Raw genomic sequence first — 27,864 nt, 5'->3', positions numbered from 1 at the left:
TACTAACTACCTCTGGCACTTGGGTAGTGAAACAGGACACCATTTGTAGCCAAAATTATGCTGTCCTTAGCAACAATTTCTTGACCATCCTAAGAATTCTTCCTAAATAAACAACAATAACAGAAAAACTTCTGGCTTGATTTTTCCACTTGAGTTTAAGTCATCATTGTAACTACTCTGCTAGGATACTTTAGTTGCAAGTTCCTGACAGCTGTAACTCATATGCTACACTCATGGCTTTGTGCTGGAGTGTCTTTGATCTCTCCTACTTATTCTGCCCCTTCTCTAATGGCATTTTTTTTCTTTTTTCTTCTTTCTCTCCCCCCTCTTTTTTTTTTCTTTTTTTTTTTCTTTTTTTTTCTTTTCTTTTTTCTTTTCCTTTTTTTTTTTTTTTTTTTTCATTCAAATCAGTCACAACATTGCAAATGTTCTCTAGTGATAATGGCATCGTACTGCCATTCTTTTCCACTAGTGATAATTCAATTTATTACCTCTTCCAGTCTCAACATGTAAAGCCTTGAGAAATGTCATCTTCTAGTACTTCTTACCACAATAATCCAGTGTCTTTGAGGGATGCTGGAGCATGCACTGTGTTTGCCTACTTACCAACTTCCTCAGGGGCTGCCACTTTAACATTCTCCAGCTTATCTCCAGCTCAGACTGGATACCCATAGTACGCTCCTTTCCTCCAGGGCATTTCAGTCAGGCCACCAAGCCATCAATGTCACACCATGCTAACAGCTCACCTGTTTGCTGCCAGCGTTTTCCAACTGTATGGGAGCAATGTAGTATGTCAGGGGTGTAGAGAAAGAGGGAGTACTTGCACCATTCTATTTAGAGGATTTATTTTATGGATATTCCTGCTTAAACCTGCTGATAGCATGGGCTAAAGAAGAAGTCAGAAGAAGAGTTATTTCTTTCTGTAGGTTTTAATCTCTGGAGAGTAGAAATGCTGATAGATGATGAGCAGAGAGGAAGAGAGCTAAGAAATTTTTCCTGCACCTATTCCTTTATGGGCTTTCAGTCTGTTTTGTAACGAGAAGAACACTAACCAAAGGAAAGCAGAATGTACTAATAACCTTAAACCTGGGCTTTTCTCTTCCAAATTCATAGTGTAGTACTCTGTTTAAGTGGGCCTCTTATTGTACACATTTCACCTAATTTTTTCCAGTGACAGATTCAAAACCCAGTGATGACTGAGTGTCATGCACTTAACCTGTGGCCTTGGAATGATTTAGTCCAGGTCATGCTGCTAAAGAAATCTTTAGATCTCATGAGTTCATAAGAACATTTATTTCCTTTCTGAATAAAGATCACAGAAGCACTTTGTGTAAAAACAAGTACAGTCCTACTGTAGCAGCAGTATTTTACTTGACATGATAAATACAGAAAAAGTGCTAAGAAAGGGTCACAGTGATGGAGCTACAGTTCTTCTAAATCCAGACTTGTTTGGATGTTTTGAAAGAGAAAATGAAATTGTCACATGGTTGCTGATTACATAGTGAGTGAATTGTTTCTAACTGTGTGTGCTTGGGGAGATAGACTGTGCAGCTGGGAAATCCCCAGCATGTGACTGGTACAGCTGTGCTTGATAGCATGATTCAGCTTCACTGTAGACCTGAGTATTTCACCACATTGCATCGGTACCTGTGGGTGTCTGCTTGTTGCAGCATTCCAGTAACTGCCGAATGTTTCTGGTCTTTCAAAGTTTGCATCAGTCTTTGAACACCCAAGGTTCTTCAACTGTGTTAATCTTTCTTTTGTTGATAATGAATGAGGAAATAAATAGAGTCCCAAGTGCAGTGAAGAAGAAATTTTTCTTTAATAGTGAATACAGTATCCTTAAGTCATTTGTGCCCTGCTGACAAAGGACAGAAATAAACAGTTGGGAGAAGCAGAAGCTAGGACTTCTGCTTTTCTCCAGGCTATTTTCATGCTTATCCATCCACATCTTGTTCCTGTGTTTTTTCCCCCTGTGGCATCTTGTCAGCAATTGAGCTGGTGAGTCCTTTGGGATAGGAGCTCTTTGTTACTTGCTGGTACAATGCCAAGGTTAACAGGACTCAATTCCTTATGGGGTTTATAAGTTTTTTTGTAATACAAATTTTCTATTTCAGCTCCTGGTTTGTTGGATGACTCATCCCGCCCTAGCATGTTACTGTGTGTGTCAAAGCTGGAGGCACTTGGTCGTGCAAAGTGTCCCATATTCATCCAGGAAAGGAGAGATACTTCATGGCTTTGATGTGACCCCTGTTAGGGCTGCAGAGCTGCCATCCAGCTGCACGGTAGGAGGTTTGGTTCATTAATAATTGCAAAGCATCACTGTGATGACTTTGTCTGTTTTGTAGTCAAACTTTTTCACAATTCTGCTATTTTCAGGAGGGTTTTTAACACACTGTGGACTTCTGTGTTTCTCCCAGATAGGAACCCATAGCCCAACCTGATAGTGAGCAGTCATCATCATGATGTTGCAAGAAACCACCTCTCCTTGGATTTAGAAAATCAGTTATGTGGTTTCTAAAATACTGTGATTCCTGACCAGAGCAAGTTACTAAGAAGTAATGTAAATAGAACATTATTGTTCAGTTGGAAGGGACCTACAAAGACCATTGAGTCCAACTGCCTGACCTTATCAGGGCTAACCAAAAGTTCCCCCTCACCACTCAGCAGTGGTGAGGCTACACATCAGGTACTCTGTTCATTTGTGGACTACAAGAAAGACATGGAGGCCCTGGAGCATGTCCAGAGAAGGGCAGTGAAACTCTGAGTGGCCTGGAGCACAAGTCTTATGGGGAGCGGCTAAAGGAGCTGGGTTTGTTTTAGTCTGAAGAAGAAAAGGCTCAGGGGAAACTTATTGCTCTCTATAACTGCCTGAAGGGAGACTGTGCTGAGGTTGGAGTTGGCCTCTTCTCCCATATAACTAGAGATGGCCTTAGAGAGAATGAACTCAAGTGGCACCAGGGGAGGTTCAGGCTGGACGTTAGGAAATGCTGCTTCTCTGAAAAAGTGGTCAGGCACTGGAATGGTTTGCCCAGGGAGGTGGTGGAGTCACCAACTCTGGAGGTGTTCAAGATACTGTACTGAGGGACGTGGTTTAATGGGAAATATTGGTGGTAAGTGGATGGTTGGAATAGATGATCTTGGAGGTCTTTTCCAACCTTGGTGATTCTGTGGTTCAAAGCACATTACTTAGGACATTAAATGTGTGATACCCTGGTGGAATCTGTTAGGGCTGTAAGCTTTCCCTTCTATGACAATTCTGCTGATTATGGGTCCGGATTATAACAGTGCTGCTTCAGTGGTCCTGATTAAACAAAACATTTAAAATGTGTTTTCCTCTTGATATGTGTTTTTTAACATTTAACATAATGATCCCTTTATGAGGCCTTTAGTGGGCTGATACTTCATCATTCCAAAGAATTCTCTTCTGTCAGTCATTTCGTAATGAAGAGCAACATATGCCTTAGTTGATCTGTTTAACTAGTCAAAGATAGCAAGAAATGGCACAAATGTTTGGTAGAGCACGTAGTAAGCATTAGCACTACAGCAAGAAGATCATGAGCTATTATTATTCCACCGATTTGTTGTTTTCTATTTTCTGTATGCTATATATTTCTCTGTACTCTTTGAGGAAGTAGTCAGATAAAAGGTCACACTGGCTTTATGAAAGTGAATCATACACTTAATCACTGTACGCAGTGTGTGTTCTGTGTATTTGGATTGTGCCTTCCTCCTTTATTTTGCTGTCTGTACTGCTTAGATGAATTGGGATGTAAATCAGTTAAGTAGGTATGATGTTGCAACATAACTTTATGGACTTGAGTGGAAAATAATGTAGTTTGTTTACTTTCCACAGATAAACTATAATTCAGTGTTAACTTACGCCATAACACCAAGATCTCTGAGATGGGACTGAGATGAGGAGAGACTTGCTTGACCAAAGTGGAATTCAGGGAGCGTGCCCATCACTTGCTTGTCATAGGATGGAGAACACTCTCCCTTTCCAGATTTCCATGACTGTTTGCAAGTGTCAGAGTTTCAGGACATGATACTTCCCCAGACTCACATTAAAATATGTAAAATGGAGTTGGGGTTGAGAACAGGGCCTTTGTGACAACCCACAAGAGCCAGAGCAGCAGCTTCTCTCATGCTTTTCTGTTATTGCCAGTAGGGTTGGCAAAGCTGCCACAGCTGGGCTTTGGGGAGAGCAGGCAGGGAAAAACACATCCCAGGTAGAATTCTGAAGCAAAATAAGTCACCAGAAATTTTGATCAGGATGGTGCAAGAATCTGGTTTGGTGTTTGTTTGTTTCTTTGTTTCTTTGCTTTCCACAACAAAGCTGACATATTTGTGCATGCTGCATTCTGCTTAGTCATTTGGCTAACGTTCCTTGTTCTCCATGGCCACCATGTTGCATAACGTAGAGGCATTTAACCAACCTCACATGCTTCACCACAGTGTGATAGGTCACTTGACATTATGAGGAACATTGCATAGTAATTAGGGACCTTTTCTTTCTTCTTCCTCCCCAAAGCAGACAGTTCCATGCTTGTGGTATCATGTTAGCAGTTCAGGGAAGTGATGCTTTCTTTTTGCCCCCAGGGCAGATACAACACATACTGTTATGCTTCAGGCTTTCATCATGCTGCCATGTCAGCATCCCAATTCTCACTTGGAAATGCAACTTTTAGGGCTGAAAAAAGCAGCTTAGGCCAGCTTGGGCATTTAGTTCATTGTTACCGAACATTTTGGCTGAGCTAACAAAACATTAAAGCTAGAGAATTCCCTGTAGCTTCCACTGGAGCAGACAATCTTGAGATATCAATACTGATGCCAGTGTGATCTTCATCTGCTAGAGGTTCTGCTTGGTACAGGAGACAGCCAACAACTTTCTTATAAATCATGTAGACCAAACCTTTAAAGCTGTGATCTACCGAGGACACTGTACAGACATGAACCATCCGTACGTCTGGGTACTGTTGCTGGGAGTGAGGGAGAGAGACAGTCCTAGTAGCAACACCTGTTATTCTACTTAAAAGTAATTGGAAACCAAAGCCTACCAAGGAAAAGTACCACTAAACTTCTCTATGATTCTTACCAACAGAAAGCTAACCAGTTTCATTGATGCATTTCTGGTCTGAGGCACCTCGAGTTTCTTCTAATGACAAGTATAAGTACAGGTCCTCTGACCTCTAGCTGGTTTAATGCCAGCATCCAGCCTTGAAAGTTGTGCGCTGTGCTAAGGGAGTTTGAGTTTGGTTTTCTCTTACTTACTACACCTACAAGTGGAATGCCAGTCTGATGTGCTCAGTAATGAAAATAAACACTGAGTTGAACAAATGGAAGCACTGTTGGACACGGGCTCAGTTTAACTTTGGCATCATAACTTTGTTCTTACAATGCCATCCTGAAGGTGTTTTTCAAGATGAAAGAAATCTGTTTTCCAGCCTTTCTTCTTCAGATAATGTGAGATCAATATACATGGAACTGAATGGACTTCATACGGTTTGTGGTTTACATCTTTGGAATTACCCTACAACATGTCTGCTGAGTGTCACTTCATTCTGTTCCTATATTTTGTACAGATAAAACAATGTCTTAAATCTTTATTTGAAATATGAACTGACAGTAGTGGTAAGAGAGGGAATGCCTCTGTAAAGTGTAATTACTTGCCACTGAATATGCAGGCATTATACAATACGCAATCTTAAAAGTGGCTTTGTCTCTTCCTCATAGGCAGTGCTTGTCTCTTTCTGAGATGCAGGTTTGCAGTATTTAAGGGGGAAAAACAGGACTATTGATTCCCCTTCAGTTTATCTTTACAATTAATTGGCATAAATTCTCTTTCTGTGATTTATGTATTCAAGGGGAAGACACAGTTGCATTCATGCGTTTGTGTGTTATTAACTGTTCAGGTGAGCTTTGCAGAAATTGGGAAGCTTTACTGATGCACTTTGTTTTGTGTAGTCTTATACATTACAGAAATTGTACTCTGAGAGATAGAGATATGCACATCACCAATTCTGGAAACAAAAATGCGCCCAAACTTCTTGGGCACTCGGAATAATGGACAGTAGTGAATAGTTATGAGGACAGGGCAATGTATGCAGCTGAGTTTGGGAGCTAAAACAAGAAGCACAGAGTAAGTAGGAAGTTTATTTTGGATATGCATAGAGAAAAGCTGAGTGAGAGTGTAGGGCTGTATCCCACTTTACCAGCTGGGGGCTCTTGTAAGCCATCTCATTTGTTTGGTTCCTACACAGCTGGAAAGTATCAAGCTCAGTAAAAGGAGTTGTTAGTTTTATCCTGAGAGCATAGCTGATAAATAAATTGGAGGGAAAAGAAGAAAAACAAACAAAGTGTAAAGTCAGTTCTAGTTTCTGCCTTCTCTCTGTGGGAGGTTTCTAGCCCTTCAGCTAGAGTGCAAGTACTCAAACAAGTTGAGTGCCTGTCTTAAGCACAGCTGAGGGCCCAGAGCTGTGGTGAGGAGCACATCCTGCAAACAAGAGTTAGAAATCTCCTAAAACCGATCTAGCATCAACAGAGGAGGTTTCTGTGCTCCCAGCAGCAGAGCTGCAGGGCAAGTTTTGCACTCCTTGCCTGGCTGCCCCATTTTGTTCTCTCTGTGGCAGAGGCTGAACCAAGAGTAGTCCCTGTGGCATGCTGCAGCTGGTGAGGCAAGGCCAGTGAGCAGGGTGAGCACGGGGTGGGATGATAATCAATTAATAACACTCACTGTTTTACACTGGTAACACTGGTAGTAAAAGCTAATGATTATTTGTGAAATTGGTAATAGCAAACCAGTTACTACATTTAATTAAAAATCTATGCCAGTGTCTTCTAACTGGAAAGACCTCCAGAACTCTTTGTTTTGTTTAGGTGCTCAGGTGTTTAGGTGTTTTGTTTAGGTGTAAAAGGAGTTGCTGCTAATGGCCCCTCGTGCTGCACGGATGTAAATCCCTTCTAGGTATTCACCTCAAATCTGCTGTTTCTTGTACTGTAAATCACAGCACTTGTGTGCTTTGACAGCTGTGAGGCTGCCCATTCCCTGCTTTCCTGTGTGCGTCTCATCTTTCGCAGAGCTGTAGTTCCCTCAGGTAAAGACATTTCTTGCCTTGCTTTTTGAGGTGTAATGCTGGAAGATTTTGCACTTTATCAGGTGCTTTCTCCTTACAGTTCTCACGGTGACAGACGCGCTTTGTCATTTCTTATATAGAAAAATAGACATAGATGAACAGGTTGACCAAGTATCTTGACCTCCATCAGAGCTCAGAATAGTTCAATAGCTCTCCTCACTTGAGGCCGTTGCCTGAGTCATCCACATCTTAGCATGGGACTATTCCTTCTATAAACGTCATTTGCTTGTTTTCACACGTTTATGTTATACCTCTGTGGTACGTGTTTTTATTAATTCGGGCTAATTTGGTCCTTTAATACAATTACCTTTTTTTTTTTTTTTTTTTTTTTTTTTTTTTTTTTTTTTTCTTTCCCCCTTTTGATTTTACCACGCTCCTCTTTTTACGGATAGTCCTATTTCTCTGCCCACTGCTGCATTTCCAGTTGGTTACATTGTACTGCCCTCTAGCGGTAAAACACTGCTTGCTAGCTCGTATCAGAAGCAGGAAACTTTCAGGTACTTCTTTCTCTATGTTGGTCACGCGTTAATGCTATTCCAGAAGAACGTCGTGCCTTGAGAAGGTAGCTTAATGATAACGAGCATTTAGGAAGAAGTTTATTAAGCATAGGAACTTTGTAACAAAATCGATTTTAACTGTGATAGTGTTACTTTGCTAATGCAATTTGGTTTCAGGTTTAGGTCTAAATTCTGTTTCACTTCCTCGGCCATTATTCAGTGCTGTTTCTTGAACTTGCGCGTGGAAGAATATTTGTTGGAAAAAGTATGAAACATCAAGTTAGATTCTAGATATTAAGAAGAAAGCGAGGCCCTGGCACAGCTACCCAGAGAAGCTGTGGTGCCCCATCCCTGCAGGCACTCCAGGCTACACTGGATGGAACTGAGCTGGGGGGAGAGGCACTGCTCACTGTTGGAGCATAGTGGGCTTTAATGTCCTTACCAACCCGAATCGTTTTGTGATTCTAAGTCAAGAGTAGTTGCTCCTTTTCAACTCTATAAAGTTTTGGCAAAACATTCAACATCATTTTTCCCTACTGCTTTCTGTATGGAGAGGGGAATGACTCTACTAATCATGGTGTTTGTTGGCTATTGATGAAATCAAGATCCTAAACACAAATTATTTGCTATGTAGAAAATAGTATTGTATCACCACTTATCAGAGAACCCTGTCTCAGAGATGGTATTTTTATATGTTTGCATAAAATCAGGATGAGTTCTTACCATATGTAATTAACAGAGGATTGTAACTTTTCCCTCAGTGAATTGCTACCTATGATAACAGACTTCAGAGCAATTTGGGAGCTAAGGGGAATAAAATACAACACTAAAACTTATTTCAAACTTACTTTATTTTTTGTATGCATAAACTAGAATGCTTTGTTGATGCATTTGGGCCTACATTAATAAATCATTTATTAATTAGTGTTTAATTTCTGATTTAACCTTTAAATTAAAATAAAGATAATAATAATAAAATTAAATTAAAACAAACAAACAAACAAAAACTGACCTAAAAAGTAATGATAATTTCTAGTTTCTGGTGTCCAAGTGTATTAATATACAAAACTAGGTGAAAATTCCATGAATTACCATGTTGATAATTAACCTTTTTTTCTAATAGGACAAAATTCACATGGATTTTTATACGCTCTTCTGCAAGAATAAGCATAGAAAGAAAGAAACTCTCATGAAACCAAGTGCTAACTTCAGCCAGCATCACTTTTATCCTCCCAGTGGGGCAGAAATCTGAAGAACTTTTCATATCCAGAGTACAGCACAGTTAGGTAAGAACTGATGACTTTCATGAGTCCAAGACTGATTACACGGTGTCATTGTTGTACAGTTACACTGCTAACTGCAAGTGACAAGTCAGCTGTGGGAGCACAGGTGGAGGTAATTCAGCTGTGCTCCTGGAAGGGGTGGAGCTTGGTTCTACCTCTCCTAGAACCCATTTAAGGGCTGACCACCACTAAAGTAGCATCTCTTTCTGGAGATTGCTGCTTTGTGGAGTTCTTGTGGTGAGCCTCAATGTTGGTGAGCATCTATCTCAACTGAAAGCCTCAGCACTGATGAGTCTTCTCCTTAGATATCCTTTAGCTATCTATTTATTCTATAATTATGACTATGCCCTTGTATTATTCTATCTATACAATTGGTTCAAATTCTGGAAGTAGATTCTAATTATGCTAGGTATTAAAATCAGGCTCAGTGGTTATTTGATAGTTAATAAATGTTTTATTCCATTCAAGCATTAGAATTAGTGTTGATATGACAACTGTATCTAGAAGTTTTTACTAGACAGCAGTAAGAAGTGCCTTGTGGACATTTCTTTCCTGCTTTTATAGTAGTATAGTAGCAACAGCAGCACAGCTGAAAAACCTTGTAGGGTAATGCACAGTAGAGTGAAATATCTGTATTTCTATGTATTAGGAATAACTACTGTAGCTTGATATGTTGTTTAGCTTGTATGTAATGCATTTTTCTGTGCATGTATATGGTAGGAAAGGAAACAAATTTCTTCTTGTATTGAGTCTGTCAGTTTTTTTTCTTAGTAACGAGAAGCGCATCCTACTGATGTGGGGTGTCACGTTATATGGCTGTTCTTTACTTCACTGGCTGTATACAATTTTCTTTCCAAAAACACGGATATTTGCTCAGAGCTATCAGTTATAACCTCATCTTCTCATTCTATGCTGTTGTTAGTGAAGTCAACAATTGCCTGCATTCAATTCTTCTTTAAATTTTGGAGGATTAATCCATTCCCTACTCTCTTACCAGATTTTATTGGTATATGTTTTTCAGGTTTGTAAAGGTCCCACCCTTTAAAAAGTCAATGATTAATGTATGTCATTTGCTTTTAGCAAAAGAGTTAGTTGTAAATCATTATTGCTAATAATTTGTCCAAAACTTTATTTCTGTTTTTCCTCTATTTACTCATTCTGTCTTTGCGTTTTTAAGTGCTCGTGTGCTTGTTTGTTTCTGAAGAAGCTGTATTTTTGTTTATAAGAAAGTTTGAACGGGACAGTAATTATAAGGATTTTTTAATAACAGATGCTGCAGATACCACTCATTTATAGTGGCAAATTTTGTTTCTTATTATTACATGAAGATCAAGCCACTTAATATAAGGGTTTACCACAATGATTCTCTGGACTTCTCTGGTATCAGTAATGGCTAGGAAATCAATTTACTGTGTAGATGAAAATAAGTAGTACAGAATTGGAGAAAATATTTGAGTGAAAGGTGGTAGATGTGAAAAGCACCCATAGGCATGATGAGATGTTTAGAGTTAGATTCTGGGTTGACAGAAACTGCTATTGTTCCTTGGAATTTAAGACCAATTTCATCAACTGAGAATCAAAATAATGAAGTTAAGCTTATGAGGAAAAAGTGAGAACCACACATAGGACTTAGCATGCACAGAGAATGTCTGCAGGTGGCAGGAGGAATACCCAGCACTGGTGGCAGGAATAGTTTCCTCTGGTTCTGTATCTCTTACAGTTGGGAAGCATAGGAATGGCTTCTTATAAAGGCATGAGCATGGAGTATGTTAGAAAATCAGTTTGTCTCGTTAGATTAAAAATGCACTTATACGATCCAGCCACTGGATGTCTCTCTTGTTCTGCTTACAAGGACGAAGACTGGCTCTCAGAGCCAAGAATCTCAGGGATAAATGGGCCACTGTGGAAAGCCAGCTGTCAGAGATGCCCAGCTGACTGCAGTGACACAGTGCCACTCCTGGACTTGCCAACCTACAGTGTGTGAGGATGTAACAAAGATATAAACAAGAACAAGAGCTGAGAAATGCATTTTTCTTGCATTACAGCTGCACTTCTTACCAGCCCCGTCTTTTCCAGTGTTCAACACTGCTGTATTAAGGATGTTGCTGCCAATAACTGAATATTATTTGAGAAAACAAGTTTAAATCAATTCTGTCTTTCTCAGTAGTTAAAATATATAAGCAAATAGTTCGTTGGGCTGAAATAGAAAAATGCACCAGATATATTTTCTTTTTTCCTGCCAGGTTTTTTGTTCAAGTGGGTTGAAGTTGGCGGTAACTTCAGCTAGACAAGAACCAGATTTCCTTTTTCTGGAGAAGTCTGCAGCTTCTATTTATTTCTCTGTTCTGAAAGGGAATTAGAAGAGATGCATTCAGAGCTTCCCATGAAATTCTGTTCTGGAAAAATAAACATTAGGAAAGGCTTTTTTTAACCTGAGTGGAGGTACAGGATCAGCTTCTTGTTTTGCTTAGCTGTGTTACTTGAGCAAGGGAGATCTTTCTGTATGTACACTGTCTTGTTCATTTGAGCATCCTGAGGTGTCAGAAGTTAATGAATGTGGGAAAGGGTGTAAGAAATCCTTCAGAGGTTAGGAACCTTAAGATCTCTGGCTTGTATTCACACTGAATCAAGTAGTTTCATGTGGCATCAGAGCACACAGCATATAGTGTTCCAGAGCTCTAAGGAACAGGGAAGGACAGAGTCAGGCCTTAGGCAGTGATTTCAGGGCAGATGAACCTGAGTGCTGGGAGCACGGGGTTTCAGTGGCTCACACAGGATAACACAGGAATCTGGGAACTGGGAGAACTAGGTCACTTTCTCCATTCTTCCCATCTTCACTTTTTTCAGTTTCATCAGTATGTTTTAACATACACTCTCCTCCTTATATGTTAATACCACGTTTTACTTAAAAACAGAATAAAACCCTAGGTTACAAATTCTGAATGAGGAAAGCCTTGATGTCTGTAGGAATTTTGCTTGGATTTTTTTTTTTTTTACTTCTTAGTATACGTGAAGTGAGTTATGTAACTTTTTGCCTTGGTTGTTGGCCAGCGTGTGAGCTCGTTGGTTTATTTCTGTCAAAATATTGGTAGGAAGTGATGTGTCTTTGTGGACATGCTTTGTAACCAAAATGGGATTAAACTGCAGTCCTGTTTCCCTGAATGAAGCAGGAAAATAGACAAGAGGAGACAGCTCCTCTGGTGGTAATCCAAGCCTCTCAGTTCAGGCAGAACTCGGAAAACTCTCTCCTGTTCTCTCCTTATGTGTGCTCAAGATCATTCTACAGAGTGTCTCACTGATTTCCATCTTTGCCTGCATTTGGTCTTCAGATGGGTTTTGCTGCCTTCTGTCTTAGTGGAGTTACAAAGGGTAATGGAAGCACCTTTTAACAGCCTAAACTGAGCCTTAAACAGTGGATATAGCAAGTGTCATTTCTTACTGTCTGATGTAGGCAAACCTGTGTTTTGCTATACTGAACATTTTAACTTCTGGATTCCAGCATTTTCCAGTTAGTAATCCCTAATCCTCATCATGTGAACACCATCATCTGAAGTGGGCATTTAGTTCAGGAACCAGACTGTATGGCTCTTACCTTTGGCTGGGAAAGCCCTGGAGAGCTGCTTACTTTTGCCTATTACTGTGCAATTGGAAAAGAAGTGTTCATTCCACCCCCAGAAATCAAGAATAAGCATCATCATAACTTGTGATTTCTTTTTTAGTGCCTTCCACTGGATTTGGCAATAGCTTCAGTGTTCATTATTTATCCTATACTGCATCTTGCAATGATATTTGAGCTGCTGTTGTGGGAACTCCTTGCAGCATGTATCCATAAAACCTCTGCAAAAGAAGCTGTGAAGGGAAAGGGATAATGATGTATGCAGATGACCGCAGTAGGGTACTGAAGTTCCAGTGTGTTTTTATTCAAAAGCAAATGTCTAATTCAAAAATTGTGGATGGAAACTGGGTCTGTAATTACGTTCACCAATTGAGAGGTCTGCTTTTGGAGCTTAATCTAAACAATACAGAGAATGTAGGTTTCTGAACACCATAGGAAACATCAAAGCTGACCACACAGATTATGGTGGTGCAGGAAAAGGAGGAGGGATTGGATTCTGAGACATTGAGCATCAGCATAGCTCAGTTGAAGCTTTTTATTGATGTACGCAAGTTGAAGATTGTTTTATGGCTTCAAGTTGCATAGAAACAAAGCAAACCAAAGAATCTGTTATGAAAGCAACTGTCCAGGAAAGCAAGGGAAAAGAGGAATACGGTGAAAACAGAACTTTCTAAATCAATTTGACTTATTAAATAAAGTTTCCTACTGGGGAGTTTCTGGGAAATGTAGATTGAAATGTGAAGGAAACTTTGATTGCTCTTTCAGCTGCCTTGATGGTATTCTTAAAGCAAGAAGTACATTTCATTTTTGTACTGCTTCTAAAAAAGCTTTCTAGATAAAAATGCCTGCGCTTCACAACCACCTTAAGAAGCATTTGTTGTGATTGTTGCTAAAGGAACAACATAATGGTTTCATAAATACCAGAGTTAACAGGCTTCTAAAAGCAAGCAAAATTGCCTGTAGGTGATTTCTATTTATACAGAAATAGTTACTCTCTCAGCTTAGACTTTCCCTAAACTTTCTCCCTGGGCCTGTTACCTATTAGTGCATACTTTATTGTCCTGTTCCTGCTTCCTTTAGCTGTTTTGAATTAACTGTGGGTAGAAGCAATACTTAATTTAAAAGTACTCGAGGGAAAAACCTGATCTGACAAATTACAGAAGATAAATAACATTATGGATAGCTTGCGACTGTGATGAGATGAGAAACAGGCTGATGGGGAATGCTTCCTTTTGAAAAAGCAATGGCTGTGCCACATCATCATAAAGCTTGTGACTGATGTTAGAGAAAAGGGGAAATCTTCCAGCAAAGTGGCTTCCAGAGTAAAGTCTGAGGACAAAGAGGCTTTGATTGTTATTATTTCTTTTGTTGAGCTGCTAATTGATATTCATGAGGAGGTGCTCCTCCCTTATTTTTTGCTGTCTTTTTTCCACTTGAATTTTAATTTCGATGATATTAAGGCACCCGGCATCTTGGTAAGCAGCTTTTACTAGAGCTGATAAAATGATTATTTTTCCCCGCTGACTTGATGTTTGGACAGGCCTCATGCTAGTCATATTTAGAGCTCTTTCCTTTCCTTGGAAGTGCAGGGGAACCCTGCTGCTGGCCAATCAGCTTGCATTGTGTTTTTCTGTCATACTTGGGATGCTTATCGGTGGACAGCTGACAGGGCTATGCTTATGAAAGGACACATGAAGTATGAAGAAAGATACTAGAAAACTGGGTCTTCCTCATCTGGTTTTGTATCAGGCTTTGAGTCCTCATGTTCTTATCCCTGAGAGAACCTTAAAGAGGTGGAGAGTCCTGCAGCAATTCCCTCTGAGCAAGAGCAAGGTGACAGTAGTATACTGAAAGGATTCACAGTGCTGGTCCAAAGCTGGCACACTTACTTAAAGTGGTCTCAAGTGCACAACGCACAAAGTGTTGATTTTACAGAAGGAAAGAGACTGGAACAAGGCTGAGCAGTACATTGTGGGGACTGTCTAAAGAAATCTCCTGGTGCTCCTGATCACAAAAGAGCCATTTCCACAGCACAGGTGGACTGTAGTAGTGTGTCCACATCCCCATTTGGTGCTCACCAGGTAAACACTAAGAGGCCCATGCCCTGTTCTTCTTCAGTGTTCCCAGGTTTGGTATCTTCACTTTGCGTTCATCATATTAGATAATTTGTACTCTGCATTCCTCAAGTCTTCTGAATTCTGAAGTCTTTACTGGTTAACACCTCTGGGAGATTGATTCCACCTGGAAAATGTATAACTCCTTAGAAAAGATGAGATGTTATGGTCTGAAGAGTGAGTTTGTAATCCCCTCATCTGCTGTCTTTCTTTGGCAAATCCCTGATGCTTCATTGCAAGGCACTAAAGAAAATCATTTCTTTCTCCTTCAGGCAGTACATAAGCCTTTCCACTTTCCCACCTTTGAACTGTGATTAAACAAAAACCATCACAGAAATGGAGATGGAGAAATAAAATGTGAAATATTGGTCAAAATATAAAATATAAATAAATCTCCAAGTTTTCTCTTTAAAATGTGTGTGCCGCCTTTCCCCACTACACTAGGCTGAAATAAGGAGGCAGGACCCAACTAGATAATAAAGGCTGACTCTGATCTTCTCTTATTCCACCGTGACTGTTGGCATCCAGATTCCTACTACCTCTCCATTGCTTAATTTGAGGTATTCGTCTCTACATTCATTCTCTTTCCCCCACTGATCTTTTCCTGATTTTTGTCAGCTTTTCAGTTTGTTCCATGGTGGCTGGGTTGGACCTACTATATATTTTGTACTGTGTGACAGGGGAGCTGAAGTTCATCTTCCCCTGGATTTCTCAGGTGCTGTGTGATGGAATCATCTGGAGTGTTAATTCTTACTTGACTGTTCTGACATTCTTGATGAAAAACATGCACATTAAAATCATAATGCAATTACAGATTTTGCTTTTAGCATGAATATATTTCTTCTCAGTGACACTGAAAATATTCAGTGCTCCCCGTATCTGTACATTATTTTGACAAACAGGCAGAGAGCTATGTGTAATTTTAAGGTGGCACAGTTTGTTCCACATAGCTTAAAAGCAGGGATTTTCCTCCTCCTCTTTTTTCCCATCACATTGTATTATTAATGGATGCATGTGAATTGCCAGCTTTCCCAAAGCTTTGGCATACATGCTGGAATGAATAATTAACTGATCAGATTAATTTAATTGCTTAACCACATCATTGACTAACCGGGAGCACTGAATTCTCCCTTGCTCTTGCTTTATCTTTTCTGTAGCAGCTCTCCTTCTGTCTTTCACTTCCATCCTCTTAAACAACAGAGCCTCTACTGTGGAAAACGCAGCATTCCAGGGGTTGTGTGTTTATGAATTAACTTGAGGCACTGTCAGGAGGCAGGATGCTAAGGCTGGCAGGTTAGTGATGGTTGTCATGAATATTAAATAAAAGAACTGAAAGCTCCAGAGAGATGCTTTGCACAAATGTGATGTATGGACACAGCCAGCGCAGACAGCTGGCTCTCTGTAGTCTGTCTCAAAAGGAAACAGCACTGAGGCACATCAGGATGACTTTTGTAAACCTGAAGGCCAACTTGTAATGTATTGTTTGAAAGTTAGAGGTATTAATGATTTATAGCTGGAAGTAGAAGGCTGCTTTCTGAAGTACACGTAGATAAAAAACACGTAAATGATATCTGTGCTGTTCTCTCTCTTATTAGCCCATTCAAAACATCATTGAGCTTAGCACTTGCTGAAAATCTGTAGAGGGGGGTAACCCTCAGTGTTGACATTTGTATCAACTCTCTTGCACAGCTGCATTCCTGCTCCTTCCTCAGCAGTTCCTTCATTTCCTCCTTTGTTGTCTTCCTCTCTGAAAAGATCGCATTGCAGGACGTAGCACTGTGAATTATGGTTGTGTCTATTCCCTGACAGGACAGTGGCTTGCTATTTGAAGTGAGCTTCCTCAGCTCCAGAGGGGTAAAACCAACTCCTGCTACATAGAAGAACTACTCCAGCACAGGAATAAATAATATTCAGAAAGTCTGTATTGAAGTAATAGTACTGTAGGTCTGGGGTGATTCTGCTAACAGTACTGCAGTTATGTTCTGTTTCTAAGAGGATAAAAGGCCGTAAGTGAAACATTCTGTACAGCTTAAAGAGTAGTATTTCAACTACACTGTAAGTTGGGGTAAGGTTCTTGACTGATAGTTTTGCACATAAGAGCCATAATGGCTATGGTTATGTAAATTTATGTCAACTTAATATATGGTTCTGTGATTTCCAAACACCAAAACGAACAAGCTGAAATAGCAAAGTAGGTTTTCTCAGATAACTGCATGTTGGTGCGATCCATTTTGTGCTGCTTGTCTGAGTTCAAAAAGATAAAGTAAATCTGAACTGTTTTTATGTGCAATGAGTCAGTCTAAATGCACTGATGGAAAATGATATAAATGAAAGGACAGTCCAGTTAGAGGAAGGTATGAAATGTAATGCTTTTATATAAGCATTTTGCAGAACTGATTTGGCTTTCCAAACAGTGCTTCACAGTGGCTCATGGAGACTTCGCCACTCACATAGTGCTGCCTGTCTCTGCTGTCAGTTCAAATGCATTAAATGTAGAATGTATTTTTAATATAGAATTGTAGAAGTATTTATGTAAATAATCAATGTGGTTCTTACAGTGTTATGTCAATATGAATGGTGTGTGCAATTGGAAATAGAAGAGGCCAGCAGATATCTATCTGGGGGGGGGGAAAAGAGCATTTGGTGAGATATTTTTTTTCAGTTAGCATCAGGGCAACCCCTTGATTTATTTCTGCTGCTGTTCTATCTAACAGGAGTGCGAGTGACTCTAAGGGTGACATAAGCCAGATTCATTTAAAAAAACTCAACAATTGCCTTTGGTTTTCACAGTCACGAGAAACTTACACCCAAGCTCTCTGACACAGCATGCAGTGTTGCATGCTATGATACTCTGGAGTAATTGTTTGCAGCTATTTCCCTATGTATTAGATGTTCTCATAATTATATACTAATTTGTTTAGCAGGAACAGCTAATATAATTACTCAGATAAAAACCTGCTGAAGAACTTACTCGTTTCCAAGCAGAACAGCTCCTTTAGGTGCTCATAGAAGTTCATGTTAGTTTATTTTTGTCTGCAAAGGCCACAAACTCTGTTTTGAGGGTTGGAGGCCCATTTCTTACTTATCTGAAATACCTCATTTATTTTAAAATAAACCAGCTAAGCCTAGAAGATGAAAAGTTTACTTCTGGCTTTCAGCTGCAGCTTCATTTTGTACATTCTGAATGTGTGATTATGCGTCTTGGCAATGCTGTGAAATACATTCTATACAGTATCTTTAAGCAGCTGAGTCAGAAATACTTTTGGGGTCATTGTTCTTCCTACCAGTATTCCAATTATCTGATGGGCATAGGCAAATTCCAAGTGATGACAGATGTGGATGAACATGAGCCCTGGTATCCAAGCAAAATTACCTTCTTCAAATGGCAGAAAGTTCCAGTACGGATGAAAGGTGAAGGGAATACAAGGGAAACATGAGATCATTTAACAGACAGAAAACCTGCAACTTGCAAAGCTGTAGTGGAGCATTGCACTTTGATCTGTGTCCCTGGTCAGGAGAACTGCAGCCTTCTTTCTTAAACTGTCTTCTGGAGATGAAAGGAGAAGAACTGCAAGTTATGGGCTGAATAGCACCAGTGTGATTAGCTGTGAATCCAACAAATACCTCTGATAGCTGCAAGGTATCAAAGCCATATGCCTCTGTATTTTTGGAAATGAGACTGAGGATGTCAAGGAGCCAGCAGCCACAAACTGCTGAACTTCCCAGAGCTGTATCCATAGGGGATGTCACACTTTTCCATTCTAAGTTCAACCTTTTCTGTGAGTGCATCAGCAGTTCTCACCACTTCTGAAACTGTGCTCTCATGTGAGTTATTTATAACCTCCAGCTGCTTTCTGTAAGTAGAATTTCACTCACCTGCTGTGGATTGTTCAATCCCACTGCTGTACTTCTGCTTCACATATTAACCTTTCAACAGCCTATTTTCTTCCAGCTCCAAGACATATAGTCTTAAAGGAGACCTCTCAGAACTGGGAAGTAGGGTTCCGAGTCAAATACTTCCTACAAGTCTGACTGTTAAGGGTCTTTCTTTGCTTTAATCAAGTCATTCACAGGCAAAATCTTTGAAACTATCAGTTCCTCAGACAGTGTAAGTAGCTTTCAGGTTATGGGTTCACATGCATTTTATTTTGAGTGTTCCTCATGTTGCATCCATCTGTCATCTGAGTTGTGTGGCTCTGTAGTGTTTCCTGAATGGACGTGAGCTTTAAGCAACAGTATACATGGATGATGGGCAGCAAAGTGTGTAACTGTTACCATTTACATCAGTTCTAGGGATTTGAAGGTATTCCTGAGGATATCCAGTATTCATCTGAGACTATGCAAATATGAATCACTGTGACTTAGCACATCTTACAGATGTGCAGCTGAATCCCACTGAATGGCAGTAGGTGACAATCCCATTTCATAATTACATATGTTCTGAAAAGCAGACTATTGTTTTGTTAACTGCTGAAATAAGGTATTTTGGTGCAGCTGTCCATTAAAACCTCAGATCATTCCAACACCCATGTTAAATCAGCAAGGTGCAGGTTAGAAGCAGCACAGCAAAAATATTGGTACTTGCAATGGAAGAGATGCAAGAAATTAATCACCCTCCAGTGGAGCTGTGGGGTAGTAAATGTCTTACAGCAGGGCTTTACACAGTGTGCTTGTTTTGACTGCAATTTATAGATAGTGGGGGCAGTTGTCTTACTGGAATAATATGGAGGTCAGGGAAATGCAACTGACTGCACAACACAATACCAGTTTGCTTGTAAGCAGAACAAATTTCAGGCTGCTGGCAAGCAACAATCTTAAGAAATCAAAGCATCGTCAGATTAACACTGAAAGAAATATTGTGGTACTCTGAATACATACTCTTTATTTATTATAAGAGTAGTTGAGGACCTATGTTCACTTAAAGGCTTATTGCCATAAGACTGTCCTGTTGAGTGAAATGCACTCATTTCATTTGTGATATCATATTCATTAGTAACGGAAGGGATGGACAGGAGTATCTCCCTCAGTTTGCAGGCATAATGGTAGGCTGGATCCACAAGGATCTCACATGAAAAGTGGTGTTTATATCAACTATTTCCTGTTGCAGCAGGATGTTTCTTCACCAAAATGCATCTGAATTTGAGTATGAATGGGAGCTGATGAATCACCTGTGTTGAGATCAGCATTAACAGGAAAAAGCAGGGAGAGAATGATAACATTAAGCAATAGGTTACAATCTAGCTACAAAACTTAGGAAATGCTGGTAGATAAACTGCTCCCAGATAAAGCAATAATGTGATAGTAATCACAGCAGCCCAGTTACTGCAGCCTACCCCATAAGTAAAATGGAAGGGGAAGAACTGCTGGCAAGAGAACAGCAGTCATTATCAGCGAGCTGATGTGCATTGCCATTAGAAGGGCAGATATTAGATCAAGGAGCCAACTCCCAGCTGCTGCTGGTGGTGTATAATCAAAAGGTTAGCAGTTATAATAACGACAGTAGAACAAAACCAATCATCTGAAGTGGTATTAATTTCATCAGTGCAAACTTACTTTTTTCACCCCAGAACCCTTCTTAGGGCTTCATAACTGGTGTATGATAACATACCAAACAAGAGCGAAATCAGTAGCACTGTGAAAATAAGAATAAATACATAGAAAGTATTTTTTGTTGTTTTTTTTAACTGACAGCCAGCAGATCCTTTGTCAGAGCACAGCATCCAAAGCCTAAAGTGGAGAATCATCTATATACATTTCTTTCTAACAACAGCCAAAATGCTAAAGAAATAGAACAAAACATCTTTGAGGAAGTGGGAGCAGATGCTCAGTTTTTCCATAGCAAGTCAACCTGCTGCAGTGATTGAAAAAACCCATGTGACAATTTACATTCCTCTTCAGTTACTCTAGAAGTCAGTGGTCAGCAGCAATTTATATAGTGCACGCTTGTACTGTCCTCTTGCTTTACTGCGTTTTTGCCCTCGGGGACCTGGAGGCTTATTTTAGATTAAAAGGAGAAACACATGAATGCTTTATCTCATTGCAACAACAACGACGACAAAGCCGGAGTAAAAACAAAGAAAAACTAACAGAAATTAAAAATCATACTGACAATTTCAAGTCTCAAGATGCCATGAATATACATAGGATTCTAAAATACTGTAACAAACTTGGGCTGCAAGAGTATGTGGTAAACAGTAGGTGAGTTCCCTTTTTTTGCCCAGAGAAAGAGTGGAGGAAGCTAAAAGGAAATCATAATGATCTAATATAGATGATATACTTCATTTGCTTTTTCAAAATAATAATAATGAAGTATCACAGTAGTTCTCATGAAGAGAAAACACCTATTTTTCCTGTAGGCTTTACACAAATATTCTACTGTAACTATGTTTTGAGAGCGAGTGTTTTTATATCCAGTGTTCTCAAACCTATCAAACAGTAAAGCCACGATGCCTGTTCAAGTACAAGCATCCATTACACCTCCTTATACACACGGGGCCAATACTCACATGAAGCAGAGAATTGATGTTAGCTCATCCAGATAATGCATTGCTTTTCCAAAGAATGAAAAGCAATTCGGGATTCACAAAAAGACCATTCATGTTTCAACCCTTAAAGGCTTTCTTTTTCTGCTAAGAAATGTAATTTTACGTAATGTACTTGCAAACAAAGAAATACAGGCAGAAAGAACATTCAAAAACATCAAAAAATCCCCACCATTCAGAGCAAAGATCCTGTGTATACGCCACTAATACTGTTTTCTTTCATATTTTCAGGAGTTCATTACAAAAATTAGCTATCAGCAATCAGCCTTCTGTTTAGACAATACAGATGTGTACACACATATACAGTACATTGCGTTTTGCCTTTCAGGAAAATATCTCATGCTTCTCCCCAGGCATTTTCCAGGTACAAAAATGTTTATCAAAATTCATCTCTAATGTTGAAGTGTGGCTGATCTTCAGGCTTAAAGTCTAGATTGGGGCTGCCATCCTCATTCAGAATTCTTCGAGAAGTATAGCCAACAATTGGGTATTTGGCTTTGTAAACATTATTGAAGACATCATCCAGTGACTTTAGTTCCTCTTCTGTGAGTCCCGTCTAAATGAGATTGAGTCAAAGAAACAAAAATGCAGGTATTTAAATGAATTTTTCCTCTTCTTTTGATTACTGTGAATCCAAAGTCAGCTTTTGGGTTTATTTTGCAGAGCACCATTAACTGAATTGATAGAAATTACAGGTTAATCTTTCTCCTCATTCAACCTTACGGAACTTTAACATATTCAGATCAAACAAAATGTTAGTCACCTTTCTTTTTTTTTTTTTGGAAAAAGTAAATCAGATGTAAAATGAGCAACAGCCCAACGTCCCTTCCAACCAAATGCTCCATTCTCATACCAGCTAATTGAATGTTATCACTCATCATCCTTCTGAGCTTTTCACGCACACCAACTAGCACACAAAGCAAAAGAATGACATTTTGCAAGACGGAATGAAATTAAGAAATCAGTTTCTTACTATGTCGTGAGTAAGATCTGCTGGATCCAGAGACATCTTTGCAACTCCCCTTGTTGAATCCTTCCCAACCAAAGCATTGTATGGGGCTCCTTTTCCATAGAATTCTGTCAAACAATAACAAAACAAACATAAAACCCCGCAAAGTGATAATCTGACAGAGTGAGGATCGTCTCAGCCTGTAATTTTCACCAGCCTATTTCACTTGTTAGTGAATTGAAACTGTCGCCTCAAGTCTAAGATTCCTGCTTCCAAAACTCATGCTTGTTTATCTCAGTCCTCAGAAAGTGGAGGATGGAGTTTAACACAGCCTCTGAATTCCAGCACTTTAGGGAGCAATGCTTTACGTTCTCACAGACTGTTTGTAGACTCCAGAATCTGCAGCAGCAAGCCTCAGCTCACTTAGGATCTGAGGATCATCAGATACGCATGCCCAAACAAGGCATATGAATGAGCTTCGGACAAGCAGAGCAGCAAGCCATGAAGGCCTGTTATGGCGTTAAGTTCAGTGGCCAGGAACCCTTGGTGCCTTCAAACATCATTATGTGATACATGCAGTGTGATACAGGCACATCCAAGTTCGCCTTGATCTGGCCAGTTTACATGCCCAGAGTACTAAGATAACAAGGACATGGGGAGCCAGGCAGACGTGTCCAGCAATTCTGCCATCAGCCTCAGCTGCCTGCACTATGCTGTGGGTATGCAGTAATTGCAAACCAGAGTACATCCTACAAACAACCTTAGTGTGGGAGGTGCCAGCAGAGGAAAGCTGAGTTCTTTTAAAAATGGAACACATATCTTCTTTTTGTTGCAATTGAACCGTGGGTTTCTAATAGTCTGGAGACGTTTGGAAACAAATGACTGAATAACAGCAAAAAAACAAAGCAGGAAGGAGAGGAAAACCCAACTTGCCTTTTCCAGAGGTGACATCAAACACTACCCCCTTCACTGCCAGGTAAATGGGCTGTCCTTCCTGAAAGAAAGAAGTTGGTATGTCCTCAGTTCTTAAGGTAGGCAAAAGTTAATTACTTTAACCTATGAAATCTGTACTTTCCATCCTTAGGAAAGGGTACAATGCTTATTTGTCGGTTCTCAAGGGGCTTACAATCCAACGCACAGCAAATACACAGCCCATAGTCAACAACCTGGTACAAATGGCACATCTGTGTGTATGTGGGCAATGCGGTGCATGGTATTTTCATACCTGGCCACTCTGAAGGCTCTCAGATACCACCTACTCGTGCATCCTTGTGTCAGCTATTGTCCATATGCAGCAGAAAGAGAAGAAACAACAATGAAAATGACATCAAGAACCAGAAAGGAGGGAAAGAAAGGCTGCACACTCCTATATCACAAGCAGCTCCCTGCAAAAAAAGATATCTTAGTGCTATCTGAAGACCGACAGCAGCACTGCATCTCCCGGCCCTTCTCCTGAAGGCTTTAGGGTGCGCTAAGAGTAGGGCTGTGTTCCATAACACAGTGCCTTTTTCTGGAATGGACATGGATGAAAACTGTTTACTTTGCAGAGGTCTGTTTGTGGGTATGCAAACAAACTTGTTTTCTCCCTTGACATTTCTTGCTTGTGCTTCACGCTGTCTCTGCATCTTGCTCTTAATGCAGATGGATGTTGCCCTGGATAAAAAGGTGCAGGCGAACAGCATTCTTTATTTGATTAAGAGGGTATGGGATTAATGCACAAATGGAATCTGCTGCTACCTGCATGAGGTGTGCAAGCTGCTGAGTTCCCTGGGAGGACGAAGAGAAGGCCCAAGGAAAGTTGGCCAGCATGTCTGTCAAAAGAGAAGGCTTCTCTCTGTGCACTGTACAGGAATTTCTCATCTCGAAGTTTTGCCAACTCCTCTGCCTGAGAAAGTTTCGCCAATCTGTAGTTCAACCACCTCGTTATGCAGCAGTGCACGGAGCAACTACACGTCTCCTGGGCTCAGAGCTTCGGCAGGCCCGGGCCGCGCAGCGGGACAAGCACCCGAACCCGGCTCCGCCGCAGCCCTACAGCCAGCGGCGGGCAGCACAACGCCCGCCCCGCCGGGGCCCCGCAGCCTGGCAGTCCCCGTCCGACCTCCCTCTCTCCCCGCTTCCCTCCCTCCCGCTCGGCCCTACCTGCTGCCCGTCGTATCTGGCCAGCTCGGGCTCGGTGAACAGCCGCACCGGGGCCTCGGCGCGCGGCGGCGCCTTGAAGCGCAGCTCCCGCTCGGCCGCCGCCAGCGCCGCCACCGCCATCAGCAGCGCAGCGCGCAGCGCCCGCTCCGCCCCGCCGCCCGCCATGCTACCGGCCCCGCCTCCGCGCCCCGCCGCGTCCGTGCTGCGTAGCGCCGACACCCGCCTCGGGGCGGCTCCGCTCGCGCTGCTCGCGGCACGGCCTGCCCGGAGCGCCGCCCCGGCTGTGCAGCGGGACCGTTCCGCGTTCACCTGTTCTTCTAGAATAACGTTATTAGCGCCCCCAGGGAGGGTCGCACGCGAGCCGGTGCCGTGATTGCGTCAGCGGGACGGGAGCCCACGCAGGCCGGCTTTGCGGCCACAGCGCCGGGTCTGTGCGCAAGAAGCGCCCGCGGTGCCGTTTGCTCGTCGCCAGGCGCTGCCGAGCACGCGCCGCAGAAGCAGGCGGGGAACGGCGAGCGGCACCGCAGCAGCAACGCGGCGCCGCCCCTCCCGCCGCCTGCTCAGCGCGCCGCCAACCGCAGCCCGCGGCCGTCAGCGCGGCTCTTGCCGGACTACGCCTCCCAGCAGCCCCTGGCGCCGCGGCGGGCCGTACCAGCGCCTGCGCGGCCCGGCACGGGCAGGGCGGCGGGGATCGATGCCATGCTGAGGCCGGAGTTGTCCGCGTCTTACAAGGAGGTACGGCGCGGGGCGTGAGGCGGCGGGGAGGGCTGCCGCTTGCCGTGCGGAGGAGCCGGCACCTTGGCGCGGCGGCCCTGGCGATGGGATGCCTTCCTCGTTCGTGTCGGGCGTTCCCGTCAGCACAGCTGCGGCGGAGATACGGAAGGGAGCCGCTTTTCGCATCCCGCGGGGTAAAGCGGTGCAGGTGTGTCGGTGCTCGTGTAGCAGCTGTGTGCTCCGTGCACCTGGGGCGAAGCGAGGGCTGCTGTGGCGGGGTTTGGCTGCAAGGAGCCGCGGTTCAGCTCGGTGCCGCTCGTTCGGTTTCAGCTGTCTGTTGCCTTCGGAGCAAAAGGCGTTAGGAGGTGATGAACCCGTTGTCCAGCAGCAGGCCTGCAGGGACAGGTTCTTCTTTTGCTTATGAGGGTTTTATCGAGTAGGAAGGCCTCATCCCGTCATTATCAGGATGGCACCGTTAAGGTTGGAGAAGACCACTAAGATCACCTAGCCTAACACCAGCCCACCCCACCGTGCCCACTGACCGCTTCCTTCAGTGCCACATCGCCACGTTTCCTGAGCACCTCCAGGGACGGTGCCTCCACTGCCTCCCTGGGCAGCCTGTGCCACTGCCTCAGCGCTATCTCGGAGAGGAAACGTGTTCTAACATCCAACCTGAACCTCCCCTGATGTAACTTGAGGCCATTCCCTTTCATCCTATGGCTGTTACCCGGGAGAAGAGGCCGGTCACCACTTGCTTTCAGGTGGTTGTAGGGCGCAGCGAGGTCTCCCCTAAGCCTCCAGACTGAACAATCCCAGTTCCCTCAGCTGTTCCCAAAAGACTTGTGCTCCAGACCCCTCACAGCTTCATTACCACCCTCTGGACATCTTCCAGGGCCTCATGGTGTGTAATGCATGTAAGAGCTTAAGTCGTGTAAAAGCTTGTGTTCAGGAGAGTGCTTGAGACAGTCACTGACATCACAGAGACACCTGAAAGCAGACTGAACTATGCATATTGCCCTATGTGTCAGTCACCACCACCCAGCCCTGCTCCATGTGCCAGCTCCAAAGTACCCACCTGGGCAGTGAGCGATGTGCCTGCCCTAGCAAGGAGGGTGACGTAGCTGGAGTTATCTTCTCTGCATTTGTTTGTCCAGTGTGAGGGATGGGCAAGGAACTGCTGGGTCACCAGCCGGCTCCTGCCATTGTTTCTCAGCCAGCTGCATGTGCTGAGCACAGAGGATTGCTGAACAAAGCTCTGTTTCATGCCCTTCATGCTCTCAATATCCTATCTCCCTGTCCTCTTGTAAGCTTAACTGCCCTGTGAGTTGTTTTTGCTGCACGATAGCACCATGCTTCACCTCGTTATCAAAAATAGCAGAGGAAAAGCCAGCCTGTGGGAGTCAACAAAAAAGTAACACCACTGACGCCTGATAACTTCACTGATGTCAACTGCTGCAGCATAGGGATTCTGTCCCAGCTTCTGGAGAAGCTAGAATGAACTGCATGCAGTACTACTGTGCAGGCTTTTCTGCAGCTCTGGGTACGTTTCTGTGCTGTAGGGCCACAAGTAGTGCTAGCTTCTAGCATCCACAGTTTGGGCTTACTTAGCTCTGTTTCTTCTGAAGGCAGGTGTTTGGGATTTGCAGTGAGAAATTAGTTGGTCGAGGGGAGGCTTTTGTTTCAGCTCAAATTGCTAAGTACACCTGAGGCTATGTGAGTTCTGCCTGCTTTTGACTATCTGTACTTGACTGGTGCTCCATGTGAAAGATGTCTGAAGCTATGTCCATCTTAAGTAGAGATCATAAAAAATGTGGTTGCTTACTGGTTTTCCTGTTAGATTCTAAGTTATGTTGGCTGCTTCTCCTCCTACTTAGAAGAATCAAGAGGATCTCTCTCGAAATGTGATAACAAGTGTTGCCTACTGTGTTCTCGTTTAAACCCCTGTTGAGATCTTGCTGTTAGGAATAGAACCCACTTAACCCCCTACACAGTGACAGCTGATGAGGTGTGGGTGTCAGGGAACCCAGCCGGAGAGGTACAGGAGTCAGCTGGGACACTGCATGGACTTTGTAACTCCTGGTCATCTGTTTGGGTCAGGAATTTCCGTCGGTATAATTCAGAGTGGCTTTTCAGCTGATGTAGCTAAACTGGTGCAAAAGGCTCGGTGAATGTTCTTCCTGTGTCACAAGAGCTTATTTTAGATAAGGTAAACAAGTAGAAGCGACGTGGCCCTGTATAAAGGGGCAGTCTGGAGTTTCACTGATTTTACAGAGGTTACTGGACAAAAAATGTCTTCAGTCATACCCAGGTAAGTCTCCTTGAAAGGAGCTGAGTGTAGCCTATGATTTACCTGTGTATTCCATGCCTAATACCAACATAAATTGTGCTTTGTTTTAAATGCTTAGCACGTGAATAACTGGTGAATGCTTCCAGCTTGCTTTGTTTGGTGGAAACAAATACAGAAATGCGTCAGAAGGTGATGGAGGCTTTGCATCAGCCTTCTGAGATGTGAAATTAATGGATTCTTTCCTAATAAATGCAAATGATGAACTGTGAATGATGCAATGATGATAATTTTAGTACTGGAGTTGCACAAAAGAAAAGCACTTAATGGATACAGACAGTTACTGTTCAGTTGGGAGCGTACAGTTTGTTAGCACTCAGTGTGGTTGCTGCATCAAGCGTGCACCCTTTTTCCTTGGAACAGGAACAAAGCTTATCTCCCTGAATTAGGTATTGGATGCTGAGTGTTCAGCTGGATGGGTACTGTGCAGAACATGATATGCTGTGAGCTCAGGACTCAGTTTACAGTGCTGCAGATTGTGTTGTCCCCTCCCATGGAAGACAGACGTGCAAGGTATACTTTTAACACAC

At 42.3% G+C, this 27,864-nt stretch overlaps 2 protein-coding genes across 10 annotated transcripts in view; one reads left to right on the top strand and one right to left on the bottom strand.

Moving 5' to 3' along the window:
• Positions 1-27,864, top strand: part of PACC1 (proton activated chloride channel 1) — a 74,995-nt gene that overhangs the window by 31,547 nt on the left and 15,584 nt on the right. For 3 of the 9 annotated variants that reach the window (XR_011903113.1, XM_072332571.1, XM_072332564.1), the window contains exon 1: positions 24,838-25,011. Coding sequence is in view for 3 of the 9 variants with exons in the window: in XM_072332571.1 (XP_072188672.1) it covers positions 24,976-25,011 (36 nt within the window). In the remaining 6 variants the exon portion in view is untranslated. Of the gene's footprint in view, positions 1-2,117; positions 2,286-7,073; positions 7,098-8,756; positions 8,920-24,610; positions 27,299-27,864 lie in introns of those variants that run through there. The other 6 variants (XM_072332566.1, XM_072332565.1, XM_072332567.1 and 3 more) reach the window with 5 other exon arrangements.
• On the bottom strand, positions 18,973-24,730 carry NENF (neudesin neurotrophic factor). Its single transcript, XM_072332573.1, has 4 exons — positions 24,277-24,730; positions 23,071-23,131; positions 22,162-22,265; positions 18,973-21,744 (listed from the first exon to the last, which is right to left on the bottom strand). The coding sequence occupies exons 1-4, from the start codon at positions 24,439-24,441 to the stop codon at positions 21,568-21,570; spliced, it is 507 nt and encodes a 168-aa protein (XP_072188674.1). The 5' UTR covers positions 24,442-24,730; the 3' UTR covers positions 18,973-21,567.

This window comes from Excalfactoria chinensis, chromosome 3, assembly GCF_039878825.1.
Source record: "Excalfactoria chinensis isolate bCotChi1 chromosome 3, bCotChi1.hap2, whole genome shotgun sequence".
Taxonomy (NCBI): Eukaryota; Metazoa; Chordata; class Aves; order Galliformes; family Phasianidae; genus Excalfactoria; species Excalfactoria chinensis.
The sequence above is the reverse complement of the archived record's forward strand: the minus strand, read 5'-3'. Positions and strand labels throughout refer to the sequence as shown.

Excerpts from the sequence above, each read along its gene's own strand:
- NENF (XM_072332573.1), bottom strand. The coding sequence starts at position 24,441 with ATGGCGGGCGGCGGGGCGGAGCGGGCGCTGCGCGCTGCGCTGCTGATG. Across the intron at positions 23,132-24,276 it reads CCAGATACGACGGGCAGCAG|GAAGGACAGCCCATTTACCT; the intron begins GTAGGGCCGAGC and ends TCTTTCTTTCAG. Across the intron at positions 21,745-22,161 it reads CAGATCTTACTCACGACATA|ACGGGACTCACAGAAGAGGA; the intron begins GTAAGAAACTGA and ends AATCTCATTTAG.